Genomic DNA, 16,085 nt, shown 5'->3' with positions numbered 1-16,085 from the left:
AAATAGCATTAAAGTTGACACTTACACACATGCTGACAAATGTGACAAACATGCAGCGTGAAAGCTAATACTTCATGGGAGTTCATCATTACTGGAGTGAGAGAAAAAGCAATGATGCCTTTTGGTAGATTTCCTGCTCACCCAGGATTGACAAATTGCAGAGGCACTCTCTACTTTGAGGCTGTTAACTGTTTCATCTGCCATGATTTAGATCTGGGGTAGAAAGTGGCCCGATGGAAACGCATATTCCTTAAAGCTTAATTTACATCCGGCAACGTGAAACAATTACAGTCACTTTGAAAGGTAATTTGTATGTGACAATGCGCAATAAATCAATAAAAACTTTGTTCAGATCACCAGTTTTCAAGGTGAACACATTAAACAATCTTCATAAAATACACAAAGACATCGTTTGGGTGTTATGCTCGATCCAAACGGCTCCCCGGAGTGTGACAGAATGAAGAGGTTTACAGAGGATGTATTTGTGTTATACATTTCCTCCAAATTACAGCTAAGGTCAGAGCAGATACAAAGAAACTAGTATTGTACTTTTCAGAAGCTTTTTCCAGGCAATTATGTTTGTATATATTTCAAAGTCAGCTAACATGTTTTTATACTTAAATATAAATACAAATCATAAATCGTATATTTATTTGGAAGCAGGTAATTAAATAATTGTAATTAAATGTTTGTTCTTTAGTTAATGAGACACACTTACACACCACAATACGGTAGTACTTTTATTCTATTCATAGTACTTTCTGTCTAAGTGTTCAGAATGTTTAACTATACAATCCACACGTTGTTTCAGTATCACATTGTGCGAATATTAAACATTAGACTTTTGAGGATAAAGGCTGTGCAGTGCCAATGGCCTTGTTTTTTCTTTTAACTCTGATAGCGCCGCTCATTAAAAGCAGCATTAACAGCCTAAAGAAAGAAAGACGGAGACTCTAGGACGGGCTTTGAAACCAAAAGCTTATCAACCGCACAATGCCTCTTTGCCAAAGCCAGTTCCCCCCTCCTTTGGCCAACCGGTGATTATTCTTATGAAACAGCTGCTTTCCAACCACACTATCAGCTCAAGAGCTACATCCACAACAAGATAGTACCAAGCCCCAGATATGATCTCTAGCAAAAAAAAAGCCCCAACAAAGCAGACAAAATATCAAGATTAGTGTAGCATTACTAACCTAATTAGAATTTTCCTTTTATCTTTGCTTTAATTAGAAATATGTCAAAATAGGATGAGCATGCGAGATTACACATTTGGCGTAATCATTTAAAATATATATCATAGGTAGATTTATGGATAGAATAGACAAGGATGTTCAAAGTAATTCTGAGCGAAATGTAGAGAATGAAGTCACATGCACAATTCAATATAGTGACCTCTAAAAGCCTCTAGCCCAAAGGACCAGGTGACTAGGATCTACAGTATATAATGATAGCATTGATCAGAGGGACTTACCTTAAGGTGAATATCTGCACTGAAGACAGCGTAGACAGGGCCAGAAAGGTGGAGACGGTTTCTCTCTGCCGAATGGGTTTGGAGGGAGACATGACCACAAAGTTATTGTCCAGCTTGAGCTCCGACAGAGGCTGAAAGAGCCTTACACTGCCGATGCGCTGCATGGGCGTGCGCCCAGCATAGTAGCCTATAGGTCGTGGCTGATCTGTGTGAGGAGCGCTGGCTCGTCTGCTGTCCTCAGAGTTACAGTCACCGCTCTCTGTCATTTGGACCATATAATAGAGCTCCACAGGTGTGCCCTGGGCCTGATCTGATACTCTCTGGCGACCAGGCCTCACTGTAGGGAGGCTGAACCAGCTGGCCAAGGGCTCCAGCTCTGCCACACACATGCCCAACTCCCCTTTGAGCCGACATGTGCCCCGCACCTCCTGAGTCTCATGGAAGGCAAACATGCGCACACAGGGAAGTCTGTTGACAGTGCTGTAATCGTCCCAATTCCGACCAGCCACATAGAACAGAACCTGCACTTTGGGCATGCTGGGGTGGACCCTCTCATTGATGATATACGTGTGTACTTTCCAGTTAAAAGTAAAGAGTGCCTCTGACTCAGGCGCTGGCTCCGATGACGAAGATGTAAAAGGGGTATTGAAGGGTCCGGGCAAAGTCTGCAGCATCTCCAGAGGAACAGGCTGCTGGACAGACAGCGGCCCATAGCTGGCATTGACGAAGGGCATCTGACGAGCCTGGTGTATGAAGAAAGATTCTGTTCGAGCCTGCAGGCTGGAGTTCCTCATTAGGTCCTGGTTTGCCTCCTGCAGGAAGAACGCTGACTCGGCATGCAGGATCTGATAGCTGACAGGCAGGTAGATCGGCGTGGGACCATACCTCTGTAGACCATCCAGGAAAAGTCTGTCCCCCACTGGAAGAGAAGACAAGTGCGGTTAGAAAAATGTTCACCTCAAATTGTTCAAAAATGCTTGTGATGGCACTCAGGATTCCAGTGTATAAGCAGCAGTTATCTAAATCCAATCAACAGAACCTGTGCTTTGCATGAAATCAAGGAGAAAATGGGGAGAAAATTGGAGGAAATCACTCAAAACCCGGACAAGCTCTTCACATTTAACATAACATTTACATGCATTGACTGCAACCAGCAGTAATCATATCTGCAGTCACTTCTAGCAGAGAATGTTAAATGGTTTGTTGGAGACATTTCCATGATAATCACTTTTAGATTCTGCAGCTCTTTATTTTAAAGAAACAAATGTATTCTGAGTTGACAAAGTCCATGTTTCCTAAAGCGTGTCTTAATATCAGTGACAATAACTGCAGTTCATGTTCGGATCAGTTAACTGTCACAGTTTAAGATATGACATTTTACTACCAACCTTTGAAAATTGTTCCAATGCTGTTTATGTAAGCAATAGTACATTTTGTCAGTGTATACTTTTTCTCCTGTCTCAAATCTGGATACATTGACATAATCTGTGCCCGCATGTGAAAGACTTGGATAAACAAAGACTTTCTACTTGTAGATGTTTGTTTTTTAGAGTAATCAGCAGTGGCATTCCTTTTAAATCCTTAACATAAACCTGTTTTCACACAGCATAATAGTGTTACACTGTGTTACTGTAAGCACTGCACAGTAGAAACACTGGGTGCATTCACTTGTTCACGCATTCTTTGATCAAAATGCCCAATGCTACTCTTAATTAAATATACTGCATAGTCAAACAGAAACCATTTTCCAACCATGCAAGTATTACAAAAATGCTAAAATCATTTGCATTCCGAAGGTCAGAGTTGTCAATGGTTCAAAGAAACAGGCACGGAAAGTAAAAGAAATCAGACTTCCAAATGGATTATGCCACAAAAAAAGCCTGTGCATTCTCCGTGCGATTTCATTCAAATCGAATGTGAACCAAATAGCGCTGATGCATTACCCCCAGGCTGAGCAGGCTCAGCCACGTCTCCTATTTTGCAAATGCCCCGCACTGCCACCGCCCACTCCCGCCATCAGGCTCAGGATATTTGCGCTGATGGAGTGGCCCACGAGAGCATATTGATTTCCCGTCCCAAGCCCTTAGTGCTATGCGTGATGTGGTGTGGCAGTGATTTGTGACAATCTATGAGTGCAGAGCAAGGGACAGGAGAGTCGCTCTTTAAACGCTGGACAGAGCAAACCCTATAATCATCCATGCCTAAAGCAACCTGGACTACTCAAAGTAAAGAATCAAAATCAAAATTGCAGTTTGAATGGATGCATTTAACACTTTTTATTTTTGAAGTACCATAATTTCCTCAAACAACAAAATACCCAGTCTTATTCTGCAAACACTGTTTAGATCTGTACAGTGCGTTTCAGTTCATAGACCTAATGCAGTCCTTTTGTCAATCTTTCATGGCACGTTTTAAATATAAATGTTGGGCATCATTATAATAATAAAACATACATTTCAAATCTAATCGCAATACTTGTCAAAAAAGTACTTTCTGATATTTTTTTTCCAAATCGTGCAGCCCTAAAACCTACAAGAAAGAATAAAAAAAAAAACACTTGATTGTAACGTTTCTTTCATTCATTCTTTACTCAATATCTACCGCCGCGACCTAATCTAATGAGGGTCGAACTAATGGATCTGAGCGCTAATGTGCAATCAGCTTCACTTTGACTTTTAAATAATTGTGTGAGATCTGTGTTGGTGCCGCACAATGTAGTAGTTACAAACGCAATGAGACTTCAATTCAAGAAAATAAGTCTTAAGATGTTTGTTGCGGCAACATTAATTTACATTCAACAAGCCAGTAACGTCTGAAAGTGTCTATTCCCACAGTTTTAGAACAGAAAAAGCCACTGAACCCTAGAACAGAATTTCCTTTATAATCATTTGCACAGATGGTGGATGTGACGGAGAAATGATTTATTGCAGTCAGTCCTAAATGAACGTTTTTTTCCCTGCTGCTTGTATGGTAAAACGTCAAACTGCACCTGAGAGCCACTTCATTCATCAAACGTCGCCTATTGTCACACACATTCCAGAGTGTTGGCTAAAGACACAAAGGGGGACGGTCTACATACCGATTTATATATTGGATTCTTTACACTTTATTCTAGATTTCCCATTAGTTATTACCTCAGCAATAACTATTCTTCCTGGAGTTCAAATAAAACAAAAGGCAGTCGGCGTTTACTTGTTTAAGTAAAGGCCGACTGCCGGACAATTGCATCTTAGTCGACCAAAATCAGTCATTTAGATGGTAAGAAAAAGCATGGACTGAGTTAGCTGAAGATTTTGGAGTCAGTCATGCTAAGTTTATTCCTCAATTTAACATAAATACACTGTTTTCTAGTACTTTTCTGTATAAAATGCTGTTTTTGCCTATTGACTCTTTACTCTGCCAACAGTTTCTTTTGTCGTCTACAGCCCAAACAATAACAATTAGATTTTAATTTCACATATACACATTTTGTAACTCCATGTTTTTTTACTCAAAACGTGAGGTAGATATTGTAACTCCTACAATCCCAACCATCACTGTTTAAGTTGATGCAGTCCATAACTGTGAGTGGCATGTCAGGAGGCCGGTGGGCTCTTATTCGATCTAATATTTATCAATCTTTAAGGGCGACTTTTTCTCTCTCTCGGGGCAGATGTGACACACTGTGCCAGTTTGTCTTTGCCATGACACATATGAAACTAAATACCTCATTACAGTGGTGAAAAAACGCTGTAATTCGTACATACAGATTTAGAATATGGCGCGCTCCCTGACACAGATGGGTTGTAAATAGAGAGGGCGAAGCCAGTTTTATGATTTGCAGCTTCGACTTGCCCTTGGATTTCATGTCTGCAGCTACTGTACTTGTATATCATGTCAGTCAGACTGTTTCGGTAAATGAAAACAGGAATGATTTGCGCGGATAAGTTAACCCTTGTGGTAAATTGTGCTCGTAAACTCTTCAGGAGGGATTTCTGAGCCCCGACAGCCTCTCGGGACGCGGCCCGGAGAGAGGGTCATTTTCCAAACATGCGGCTGAATCACCATCATCAAATTGTACTGATAATTTAATGAACGCGTTTGGTATTCATGTCAAGTCTGCCGAGGGGAGCCACATTCAGTGAGAATTTCTTTATGCAAGTCTTTCAACATGTGAGTTAAAATGCAAATCTAAAAATGGAATTGGAGCGTCTGTGTCCTGAAGACAGACAGAGCTTCGAATCAGAACTATTTCCGCAATCACTTCTCAGAGAAAGTCTAACTAAAAACAAAATCCTCTCTTCTTCATCATCATCATCATCATCATCATCCCATCTTTATCCTATGCCATGATTGTACCCGCCACTCAACATGTGGAGTTGGCCTGACTTCAGAAAGGCAGTAATCCGAACAGTGTGTGAGAGTTGGATAGACCGTTGGTGACGAGCCATTATTCGGGATATTGAAGAATACAGTTCACAAAAAGACTTCACTAAATTACTGTCACTGATAAAGCCCCCCACAGTGGCATTTGGCAAATTAAAATGCTAATTAGAAGATAAAACCAACTTCCCACGTACAATATTTGGTAATTGGAACCAAAAAAAGACTGTAAAAATAAAACTTTGTAGCATTATTTAGCCAAGCCAATACATACTTTGTGATGTATAGATCAAAACAGATTTATGTTTTTATGGTTCACTAAATGTGTGGGATTCTTGACCATAAATGTTATCCTGGGATCCATAATACATACACACTTCCTCCGCCCTCGAGCCAAACTCAGACAGAACCGTGCAACCAGATTAGTTTATTTCTGTGGCAGAGGAGCTCATTGGCCATCCATCATTTACAAATCCAACTCATCTCACCTCAGATATTGCAAGGCAAGTTTATTTGTAGAGCACAATTCATACACAAGGCTGTGACAAAGTGCTGCACACAACAGGAAAACAAGCATTAAACAAATAAAGACAATAGAAGAGAGGAGTGCAAATAAAATCCTTTCAGTCATATCCACAGCTGAATAAAAAGCTCTATTTGCGGTCATTTTAAGTAGTTTAAATTGTAGACAATATGCTGTGTATTCAAATTTCCATATTATTATTTTTTACTTGAACATCAACCAAGATATTCAGACATGTTTTAGAACATTCCTCGCAGACTGCTTTAATGGCATCTCATCAAGATATGATTTTGGTCAATATTATTTTATATTATTTAAAAACTGTTCCTCTATAGATAGTAGACACCAACGTGTATTTTAGCATGTTGGTTCATAAACCAAGGTAAAGTTTCCTTTAATGTATAAGTTTATAATGTTTTTTTATATCTTCATTTGGTCGGTACAATGTATGTTAATGAACATACATGAAACACATGATACAACCACGCCCGATTAGCCGTGGGCTCATTTTCATCCGTTTTCCCACATTGACTCTCGCAACACACTCATTCATACCCGTAGGAAACCTACGCAGACACGGGGAGAACATGTAAACTTCACACAGAACGGCCCTGCACCAACTAGAAATCAATCCCATGTGATGTAAAAGCCCTGGATGTTCTCTTTTGTGAATGGCTGATTGCTAACATTTAGAAATACACACTAATTAGATGAAACATCACAGTATTTACCATTCTCGTTTGTCTTAAACATTTGTTCCATGAGGGCATGCCCTGCACTGAAACCACTTTATTGACCTTAAAGCCTGTCTGTTGGTATCAGAGGTAACTTTTCACTTTTGGCCCAGAACAACGCCTGTAAAAGGGTATTTGGGGCTCTTGGAGGACCGAATATAAATGTCAGCCTCAGCACAGTTGAACGAAATGCCATTGGCAAAGTCAAGAAGTTTAAAAACCTTATCAGGCCGTGTTTGATAAAGTCTGTCTGCACAAAAGAAAATGGAAGGATGAACACATTCAAAACCTTAGAGCAGCACAGCGATTGCTGAGCCTATTAATAAAGACTAACCCTACTTAAAGCGCCATTTACAGAATGAATTGAAGCATTAGTCATATTACCATAATGTTTTAAAAGAATGCGTAAAGCCAAGGGAGGGCATTCAGGGCCAAACGTGACAAATCCATACATTTGAGATCTCTGTTGGGTGAAATTCGTATTATTTTTTGTTTTTCCACAATTCAGTTATATTTTTAAGAAAACTAAGTATGTTTTTACAGCCCTAATTCAAAGACTGAGAGGTTTAGGTAAGCAGTGCTTCAGCTAGAGCATACACTCTTCTAATGTACTTCTACTGGATTCTGACTGCAGCGATGTCACATATGCTTCACATAATATGCTTCACATATGCAGGCCATTACTTCTGTGCGCCTTATTTATGTTGATTAAAGGTTTTTTTTATGAATCAAGAGGATTTTAAAGGCAGTCACACAAAGCCCCCGATGGCCTCAGTATAAAAGCATGTATGGAGAAGCATCACAGGCTGGAGCACTAATCGCTCTAAGTGCCCGTCTCATGCTCCTGACACTGCAGGAGAGCCGAGGGTTAATCGGATCACATAAAAGCAAAGCACACCTCATCTTTCATCACTAGGCAACACGTTTATCCAGCAATCGATGGGTGGAATCATATTTTCCCCTTTCAGAGAAATGAGTGAAAATGAAGTATGGTGACCCCAACAAGATGGATGACGCCGGCCTCATGCATTACACTACAAGCCATACGTCTTGGGCCTGTGTTTCTTCACATTTTGACTTGTTTTCATCTCTGACAATTCAAATGGGTCAGGCTTTAAAAATGGCCCATGGGTCCTTTTAATCAATAGCATATGTCAAAGTGAGCTTGAGTTACAAACAGTAGACGTCTCATCTATCTCTCTCCAAGCACCTGTCTCTCATTTTACACAACAGAGACAAGAATACAGAGATGACACAATAAAACAACACTGTATAACTGTAAGGCCAAGCCACATTTGTTTGAAAGTGCATTTTCTCTGTGCAAACACAAATATAGATACAAAGATTATGGTTCAAGGAAAAAAGAAAAGGAAATGCAAGTCCTATTGATAATTGCCCAAAGAGAAATGGATTCTAAAAACATTTCTATACTGCATAATCTCATACGTAATTATCGCCTATGGGACTAGAGATGGAAGCAAGCTCTGAGCTAAATCCAGTGTATTTACAGCATCATGATCATTAAGTGCTCCCATTCAAACAAAGAAATAAACTTAACTATTACTCTTTACACATCAACATGAACTGCATTTGAAATACAATTTAATTTCCAGATAGTATATGCAATATGTTCCCGATAGTCAAAGTGTGTATAGAAAAAAATAAATGAGAATATCTTACAAGTACAAATTCATGTTTTCATCATTGTCATCAGTCTCAGTTTATTTGCTCAATTTTCAAATGCATTTTGAGAAGAATCCAGTTTTTGAGAAAAGTTTTAGTCAATGTACTGGGTCTAAGGATTTCATACAAAAGAAATGAAGAACAGTTCCAATGAGTCTGTGTCCAGGTGTGTTAAGTTAATAAAAACAAACCCAAAAGCTCTGAGTAATATCCAAAACATTCACTGAATAATGAAATTGAAACATCATAGCACAATTAAAAAGAAGATTGTGTGCCCGTCTTATAGCCAGTAAAATGGCCCATTTCTCCACAGAGTTGTAAAAGCAGAAAGTAATTACTTGTTACAGTCCAAACAATGCAGAAAATGAGTTGTTTGCCATCAGCCGCCTGCTAAATGGCCAATGTGTTCTTCGCCACAAAGCGCTTGAATGATACTCAAAGCGGAGGCTGTCAATACACAATCTGAGTTCACTGGGAAATAAGGTCTTTGAACGGAAAAGGAATCTTTAAGGAGCTCTAATGGAAATCAACATGATAAACTGGCGGTTAGGGTATTACTTATTCCTGACGACTGGAAACATCCAAACATTTCTGTGTCTGCATAAAGCACATTTTCTGCACTCATTCTGCGAGGCATTATGTCTCCCCGTGGTGCACTGAGCAACAGTCATGAGCCGCACTTCGGTAGTTGTGCGGAGAGGAAAGAACTCAATGCTTACTGCCTTGAAGACACTTTGGGGACCCAAATAGGCTTTTTATGGCCCTCAAATTGTGTCCATTGCCGTGGGCCTGGTGTTGAGCAAGGCGCGGCGCTGAGGAGTGAGGAGGTGAATAGCAGGGCAGGGAGTGACTGCAGAGTCTGTGGTTGTGTAGAGGAGATGGACAGAGAGGATGGCAAGAGGAGGAATGTACTGAGGAGAGCAGACCAGCGGTTAGCCATGAAGGCACCCCACTGGGCCAAGCCACTATTGTGCAACCACTTTATGTGCTCAGTCTCTCCAACACCAGTTTGTTCAGGCTATTCACTCTGTATGTTGGTTGTAGCATGTGAATCGCATGTTGCAATAAAGAAATGACTCCTGATATTTTCTTTAAATGCAAGAATCACTGCTGGCAGAAAAGAACATTGCTATCAATATGGCCATATACCATGACAGACTTCTTGGTAGCGCATCAATACAGGGATGTATATTGTGATACTTTTAAATCACATTAATGTATTATAATTTGCAGAGTTATACTTTTAAGATACCTTCTGACAATTCCCTTAAAGCTGATTCATAAATCAATTGTGTTCTGATATTAAGAACATTGGGGACATGATTTTTTATAATTCAAGGTAAGGAAAACGCAATTTTTTTATACTTTTAAGACCCTTTTTTGGAATATTCCTAGAGGAATGCATAGCTTATTGTGTGGTTCCTACTATCCATCCCTGCGAGCTATTACTTCTAATCAGACATTATTTTTTTGTGCATTATTAATTTCTTCTTCAGTCACAGGTGTTGATAAGCTATACTCATGACAAATGTGCGCTGCTGCTCTGTAACAGTCAAAGTCAAGGTTTGTGGAGTGCCTTGCTCAAGAACACATCAACAATACTGTATGCACAATTTTAGAGTGTAAGATAAGATAAGATATCCCTTTATTTGTCCACACACGGGGAAATTTCGGTGCTGCAACACAAGTAGATACAGAAGAAAGGGACAGATAACACTCTTAATAGAAAAAAAAAAACTCTTAATAGGGAATAGAGAGAAGAAAAAAATTAAAATTAAAATTAAAACATAAGCTAACACAGGACAAAATAATACTAATCATAATGGTTGAGTAAACACTCTTATTTACAGCAGTTCTATGCACATGAATATGACATTATTGCGTAAAGTATGACAGTAATTGCACATGAATGTTACAGTATTGCACATGGTTAAAGTCAGTATTGCACATGGGTATGACAGTTACACGTGTTCAGGGCTAACAGTGTTTGTTGTAGAGTCTGACGTCTGAGTCTGAGTGTGGTGGTCATAGCGGAGATTACTCCGTCACACAGAGCACTAAGACCACTGAATCCCGTTCTTCTCCTATGTCCCAGCCCCATCTTTTTGATTTGAGAGCATCCATTAATCCATTGCCGTGCATTAACAGCTCTCAGCCCTACCCCCATTTCTGCCCCAAAAGCGTTGCATCAGGCTTGTACTGTACTATTGGGGTGACTGCCTAAACTTGACCCTTGCCACATGTGGGTGTGAACAACTCTCTCAAAGAAACTAACCACCATTTCAAAGTGGCTCGCATAAAAGTAGTGACAGTGACAGATTATTTACCATGCGTGCTTGGACGGCTGAAGAACCTTGTCATAAATAACAACGCCTCCTGGCACACGGTAATCATATCCGAGTGAATCCATTCCATGTGTAGCATACATTATGGGCCAGGGTAATTTTTCCCTGCACAAATATATGAAATCAGTTACAGTTAAGTGGGTAAGAATAATGCAGTGACTTGGCAAAAAATGGAGAGAAAGGAATTAGGGTGAGTAATGTTCTGGCATTTCCAGCAAGGTTACATTGTAAGAAAGTCAATGGGCCTTGCATACCAGGCACTGCTGCTGCTCCTACAACTCAAAGCATCCCGCAAACTACATTATTAATTATGTTTAGCAGAAAAGAATAGGCATTCCATAATCATGTGAATGCACAAGGGAAATAAGTGCAGTTTGGAATGTGGGTCTCATTGTTCCATTTGCTCTTTTCTCTTCTATATAGCATGTCGTGTGATAGCCCACTTCTGTCAAATTATGAAGACTAAAATAATGCAAAATGCCAATCAATAATTAGAAATGCCACTTTATTTGCCAAGTATACTCTGAGATATGCTAAAAATTGACTTTTCTAAGTATGCGGCCTGAAGTTAAAAGTCGACCTGACAGAAGAAAATCTCTAATGTAATGAGATAGCTTTGGTAAGTGGATGTAAATCAATGGCATTTTGCAGCACTACAAGTGCACTATGCAGTGTACTCTGTGGAGTGTGATTTTGCACTTCTCAAGGATCTGAAGAATCTGTTGACATTTGGTTGGTGAATTTTAAGTTGAGCTTGATCAAGAATGTCTGCAGCTTTGTAGTGAATAGTAGTATTATCAAATACAGAAACATAAAGGCGCCCAAAATAACTTTAAACAGTAATCTCCACTACAACCATTCTCATCCATGCCAGAGCCATCATATTTCTTCTCCAATTTCTAAGCTCATTTATGTCATGTGAATGCAGCCTTGGGCAAAATCATCATATCAGACCCTGTGATGCTCCATCGAGGCTTCGCGGGGTCCCATGCTCTCAAGGACGCCAAGGAGGGCGACAGCCTCATCATTGGTCCAGGGCTGAACAAAACGTGCAGGAGACATGTTGCAGATTGTTTCCAAAAAACAAATGTCCACTTTAAGCTTGCACTATTTTTATGCTTTACTGTCCAATGACATCCCAATGACTGTGTGGAGGCTTGTGGGGGCTTGTGGAGGCTGGTGGGGGCTTGTGGAGGCTGGTGGGGGCTTGTAGGGGCTTGTGGAGGCTGGTGGAGGCTGGTGGGGGCTTGTGGAGGCTTGTGGAGGCGTGTCTAGTCCTTTCCACCCAGGGAAAGACGAGGGGGTATTTCTGCAGAATCTATGAGCAAAGCACTTAACTCTGTTTAAATCTGAGGATAGAATTTATTTTCATTTGTTTCACATGCATCACTGAAATAAACAAATCAGATTGAGCGGTTTTGTCTGAGTTTAACTCGAGGCACAACGGACAGAAAGGTGACCAGACTCATGCTTTGTAAAGCATTGGAGAAGTGTGTGTTTGTCTATGCTCACAAGACTGACAGCGGAACACATTATTTTGTATATCCTTGCTGATCAGAGAACATTTCTTTATATCTCCCTAGAACTGTCAGGCATGAATCTATGTAATTGCCATAAATAGCCTTAGTGTCCTTACTACTGAATCATCTTAACGCTTTTGATTCGACATGAGAATAAGCCTGACGACTCCATTGAGATTGCTGGAGTATTCAAACTCTGAACCAGCCTTGCATCACAGTAGTCAAGACATAGACAATGAAGTGTGGCCTCTGCAGCCGTGGTGTACTGTTCACGAGCCCTGGAGGTGGCAGCAGCGAGGCGGTAAGAAGCACGAACGGAGGAGTCTGGACTCTAAAAGCCTGGAGGGAGTTCGCAGCATGCTTCCGAAACAAGCCGCCCAACAGTCATTTCACTCCTCCTTACCAACTCTTAAATGAGATGAACTCCAAGGTCTCTTCTGCCTACAGCATGCCGGAGCTAACGGCACTCATTTCTTCATCCAAATCCTCCCTCCCAGAAAGTGCCATAGAGGATTTGGAAGTCTTTGAAAGAGCTCAGCAGTTGTGGGAATCAGCAGGAAATGGAAATACAGATGCTAAGCGAATGGATGTCTATCATTTTCACACAATGCTGAAGACCTAGTTTTATTTGTCAGTCGCATCTTTCTTGTGCCGGGTTTTATAGCAACAAAAAAGGAGCTGTGAAAAGGTTTAGTTGGATAATTACCTCACAATCGCTCAAGGCTTTGGCTCACGAAAAGTTTTTCTTCTTTCCTGGGAAAAAAGTTGCTGCAATTCATAAAAGGTCTTTGCATCATTGTGACTCTTTAAAAAGCTGTTAGACTGTTGTCACTCAGTGCAAAATGTATAGAAGCACAAGGTTCTAAAGGAAGTCTAACTCCTTATGTGCTGTAATGTAATACTTTGAAACATTCAGAAAAACTTGGATCAAATGGTTTATCCAGTCATTACTAATTAACCACTGTTGAAAAAACGCTTTGGAGGCAGAAGATCAACCGGAACATGTCAACAGGAGGTATATCAAAAAGCAGTTTAGACCAAAACACTAGAGAATGGGAGAGATTGATATTCAGCATCAGCAAAATAATTTAAAAAAAATTCGACTCTTGATCAAAACATGTTTTATTCAAATATCTGAGGCCACAATGACTTGATTGTTGCATTTTTCCCCTAACGGTTCTATGAGAGCTAAAACTAAATGTCACAGCAACAGACAGTAAGCCCCTGGGTCTATTTTTGACAAGACAACCTGCTGAAACACTCAAACACACCTTTTATATTCACTAGCCGCGAGTAATGTACACATGATTTTTCACACACTGAAGACAAAGCAACAATCTTCTTGTTATTGCATTTTGGTATGATTAACTCCCCAATAGGACACATCCTTTACTCTTTTAGTCGATTAATCAGACTAATTCATATTATTGGGATTATAGATTTATATGGACCACAGCAGAACGGCGAGTGAATTGTTAGTTTCATCTGCCGTTTGACAGATAAATACACTGTTTTCTAGTAGTTGTTTGTTTTTCTGTAACAATTACCTGTGATTCTGTGGTGCTGGATACATGGTCTGATCATAGATAAATGCAATACAATTGAAATAATTTGACAGCAGAAGGCCTCAAAGGGGTATCTTTTGTTGAAAAAGAAGACTACAGCCCTGCTTCCCAAACAATATTGCCATCTCGTTGTAGTTACACGTACTGCGAAGAGTACATTAATCTATCTTCTTCCGCTTATCCGGGTCCGGGTCGCAGGGGCAGCAGTCTAAACAGGGCCTCCCAGACTCCGCCCTCCCAGACACTTCATCCAACTCTTCCGGGGTGATCCTGAGGCGTTCGCAGGCCAGCCGAGAGACGTAGTACCTCCAGCGTGTCTTGAGTCTTTCCCGGGGCCTCTTCCTAGTGGGACAACCGCTTCAACCGCTTGTATCCGTGATCTGGACCTTTCGGTCATCACCCAAAGCTCATGATCATAGATGAGGGCAGGAACGTAGATTGACCGGTAAATCGAGAGCTTTGCCTTTTAACTCAGCTCCTTCTTCACAACAACAGTCTAACCAGTCAACCTCCTGCACAAGTTCAGGGTCTTTCCCCCCCAGCGAGGGCATCCCAGGTCCCCATTCAGTATACATGGTACAATCATGTGTAAAGCCCCAGAGTCAGTATACATGGTACAATCATGGGGCTTAGCCCCAAAGTCAGTATACATGGTACAATCATGTGTAAAGCCCCAGAGTCAGTATACATGGTACAATCATGGGGCTTAGCCCCAAAGTCAGTATACATGGTACAATCATGTGTAAAGCCCCAGAGTCAGTATACATGGTACAATCATGTGTAAAGCCCCAGAGTCAGTATACATGGTACAATCATGTGTAAAGCCCCAGAGTTAGTATACATGGTACAATCATGTGTAAAGCTGATCTGGTATAGGTTACAAAATAAGCCAAGCTTTTTTTGTCTAGGCACTCAACCGTTACCATCAGAACAAAAGGTATGTATTGAAAAGTGTAAAAGGGTTCAGGTTGCAATATATAATGATACTTAACAAGTGTATTATTAATGTTGGAACTCAAATTAAAATATAGTGTCTTAAATCACTCTAAACAAAATAATGTCAGAACAAATTGTTTAATTTAAGTTTAGCCTAGTTGCAAAGAAAGTCAAATTGGGTCGCCCATATCCTTACGGCTGGCAACAATAACCAAAATTAAGTCATAATTACAGACTCAATCAAGGTAATTATGCAATTTATTTTTCTATTATAGGCTTCTGGGCAATGGATTTCACTCCCAAAATTACCTCTCCTCCCACAAAAGGATTCTATAAAACTTTAATTGGCCATGAATTCATAATGTGCTCTGACAATTGGTTATATTTACAGCTGGAGGTTAGTCGAGTTCATGGGTCATACGTGGGACTTTACGTCCAATGAGTCTTAGAAAGTAGTTTACAAATATCCAAACTGATGAAGGGATTACATACCACTCCTTGTGAAAATAAAGGGCTCAGTCCTCACATTTGAAACTGAAAATGTAGATTATTTAAAAGTGAATACCTTATGTAAAATTGACTTTCATTAAGTTTTAACCATGTTATGCAAGTGTTCCCTCATCATTAGTTAACTCAGATTTCAGTAATATTGTAATGACCTCCTTTTGAGGCTTAATTTCTTAGAATATAGCTGTAGTTTGCTGTGATTATTCAAACAAAATTGCAAAATTGAGACCCCGCTGGTGGTGCCAGAGTGACAAATTGTATTATTTTGACAAAGGTTAACAACTTGGCACTACATAAGGATGCCACAATATTTATTTTGGAGTCACAATTATCAAGAGGAAAAAAAAATCACAATTTTAGGAGTATTCACGATTATCAGCAACATCAACATTTCTATTGTATTTTTTCATGTTTAAACTTGCAAATATTCCTGTGAGAG

At 40.1% G+C, this 16,085-nt stretch overlaps 1 protein-coding gene across 1 annotated transcript in view; it reads right to left on the bottom strand.

Moving 5' to 3' along the window:
* The window catches only part of LOC140368302 (transmembrane protein 132C), a 179,322-nt gene that overhangs the window by 128,428 nt on the left and 34,809 nt on the right, over window positions 1–16,085 (bottom strand). The window contains exon 3 of the mRNA XM_072455279.1: window positions 1,472–2,390. Coding sequence (XP_072311380.1) covers window positions 1,472–2,390 — 919 coding nt within the window. The remainder of the gene's footprint in view (window positions 1–1,471; window positions 2,391–16,085) is intronic.

Source organism: Eucyclogobius newberryi, unplaced genomic scaffold, assembly GCF_026437365.1.
Source record: "Eucyclogobius newberryi isolate DKJ021-1_F unplaced genomic scaffold, fEucNew1.0.hap1 SCAF_2, whole genome shotgun sequence".
Classification (NCBI taxonomy): Eukaryota; Metazoa; Chordata; class Actinopteri; order Gobiiformes; family Gobiidae; genus Eucyclogobius; species Eucyclogobius newberryi.
This window is presented reverse-complemented; position numbering and strand designations above follow the sequence as displayed.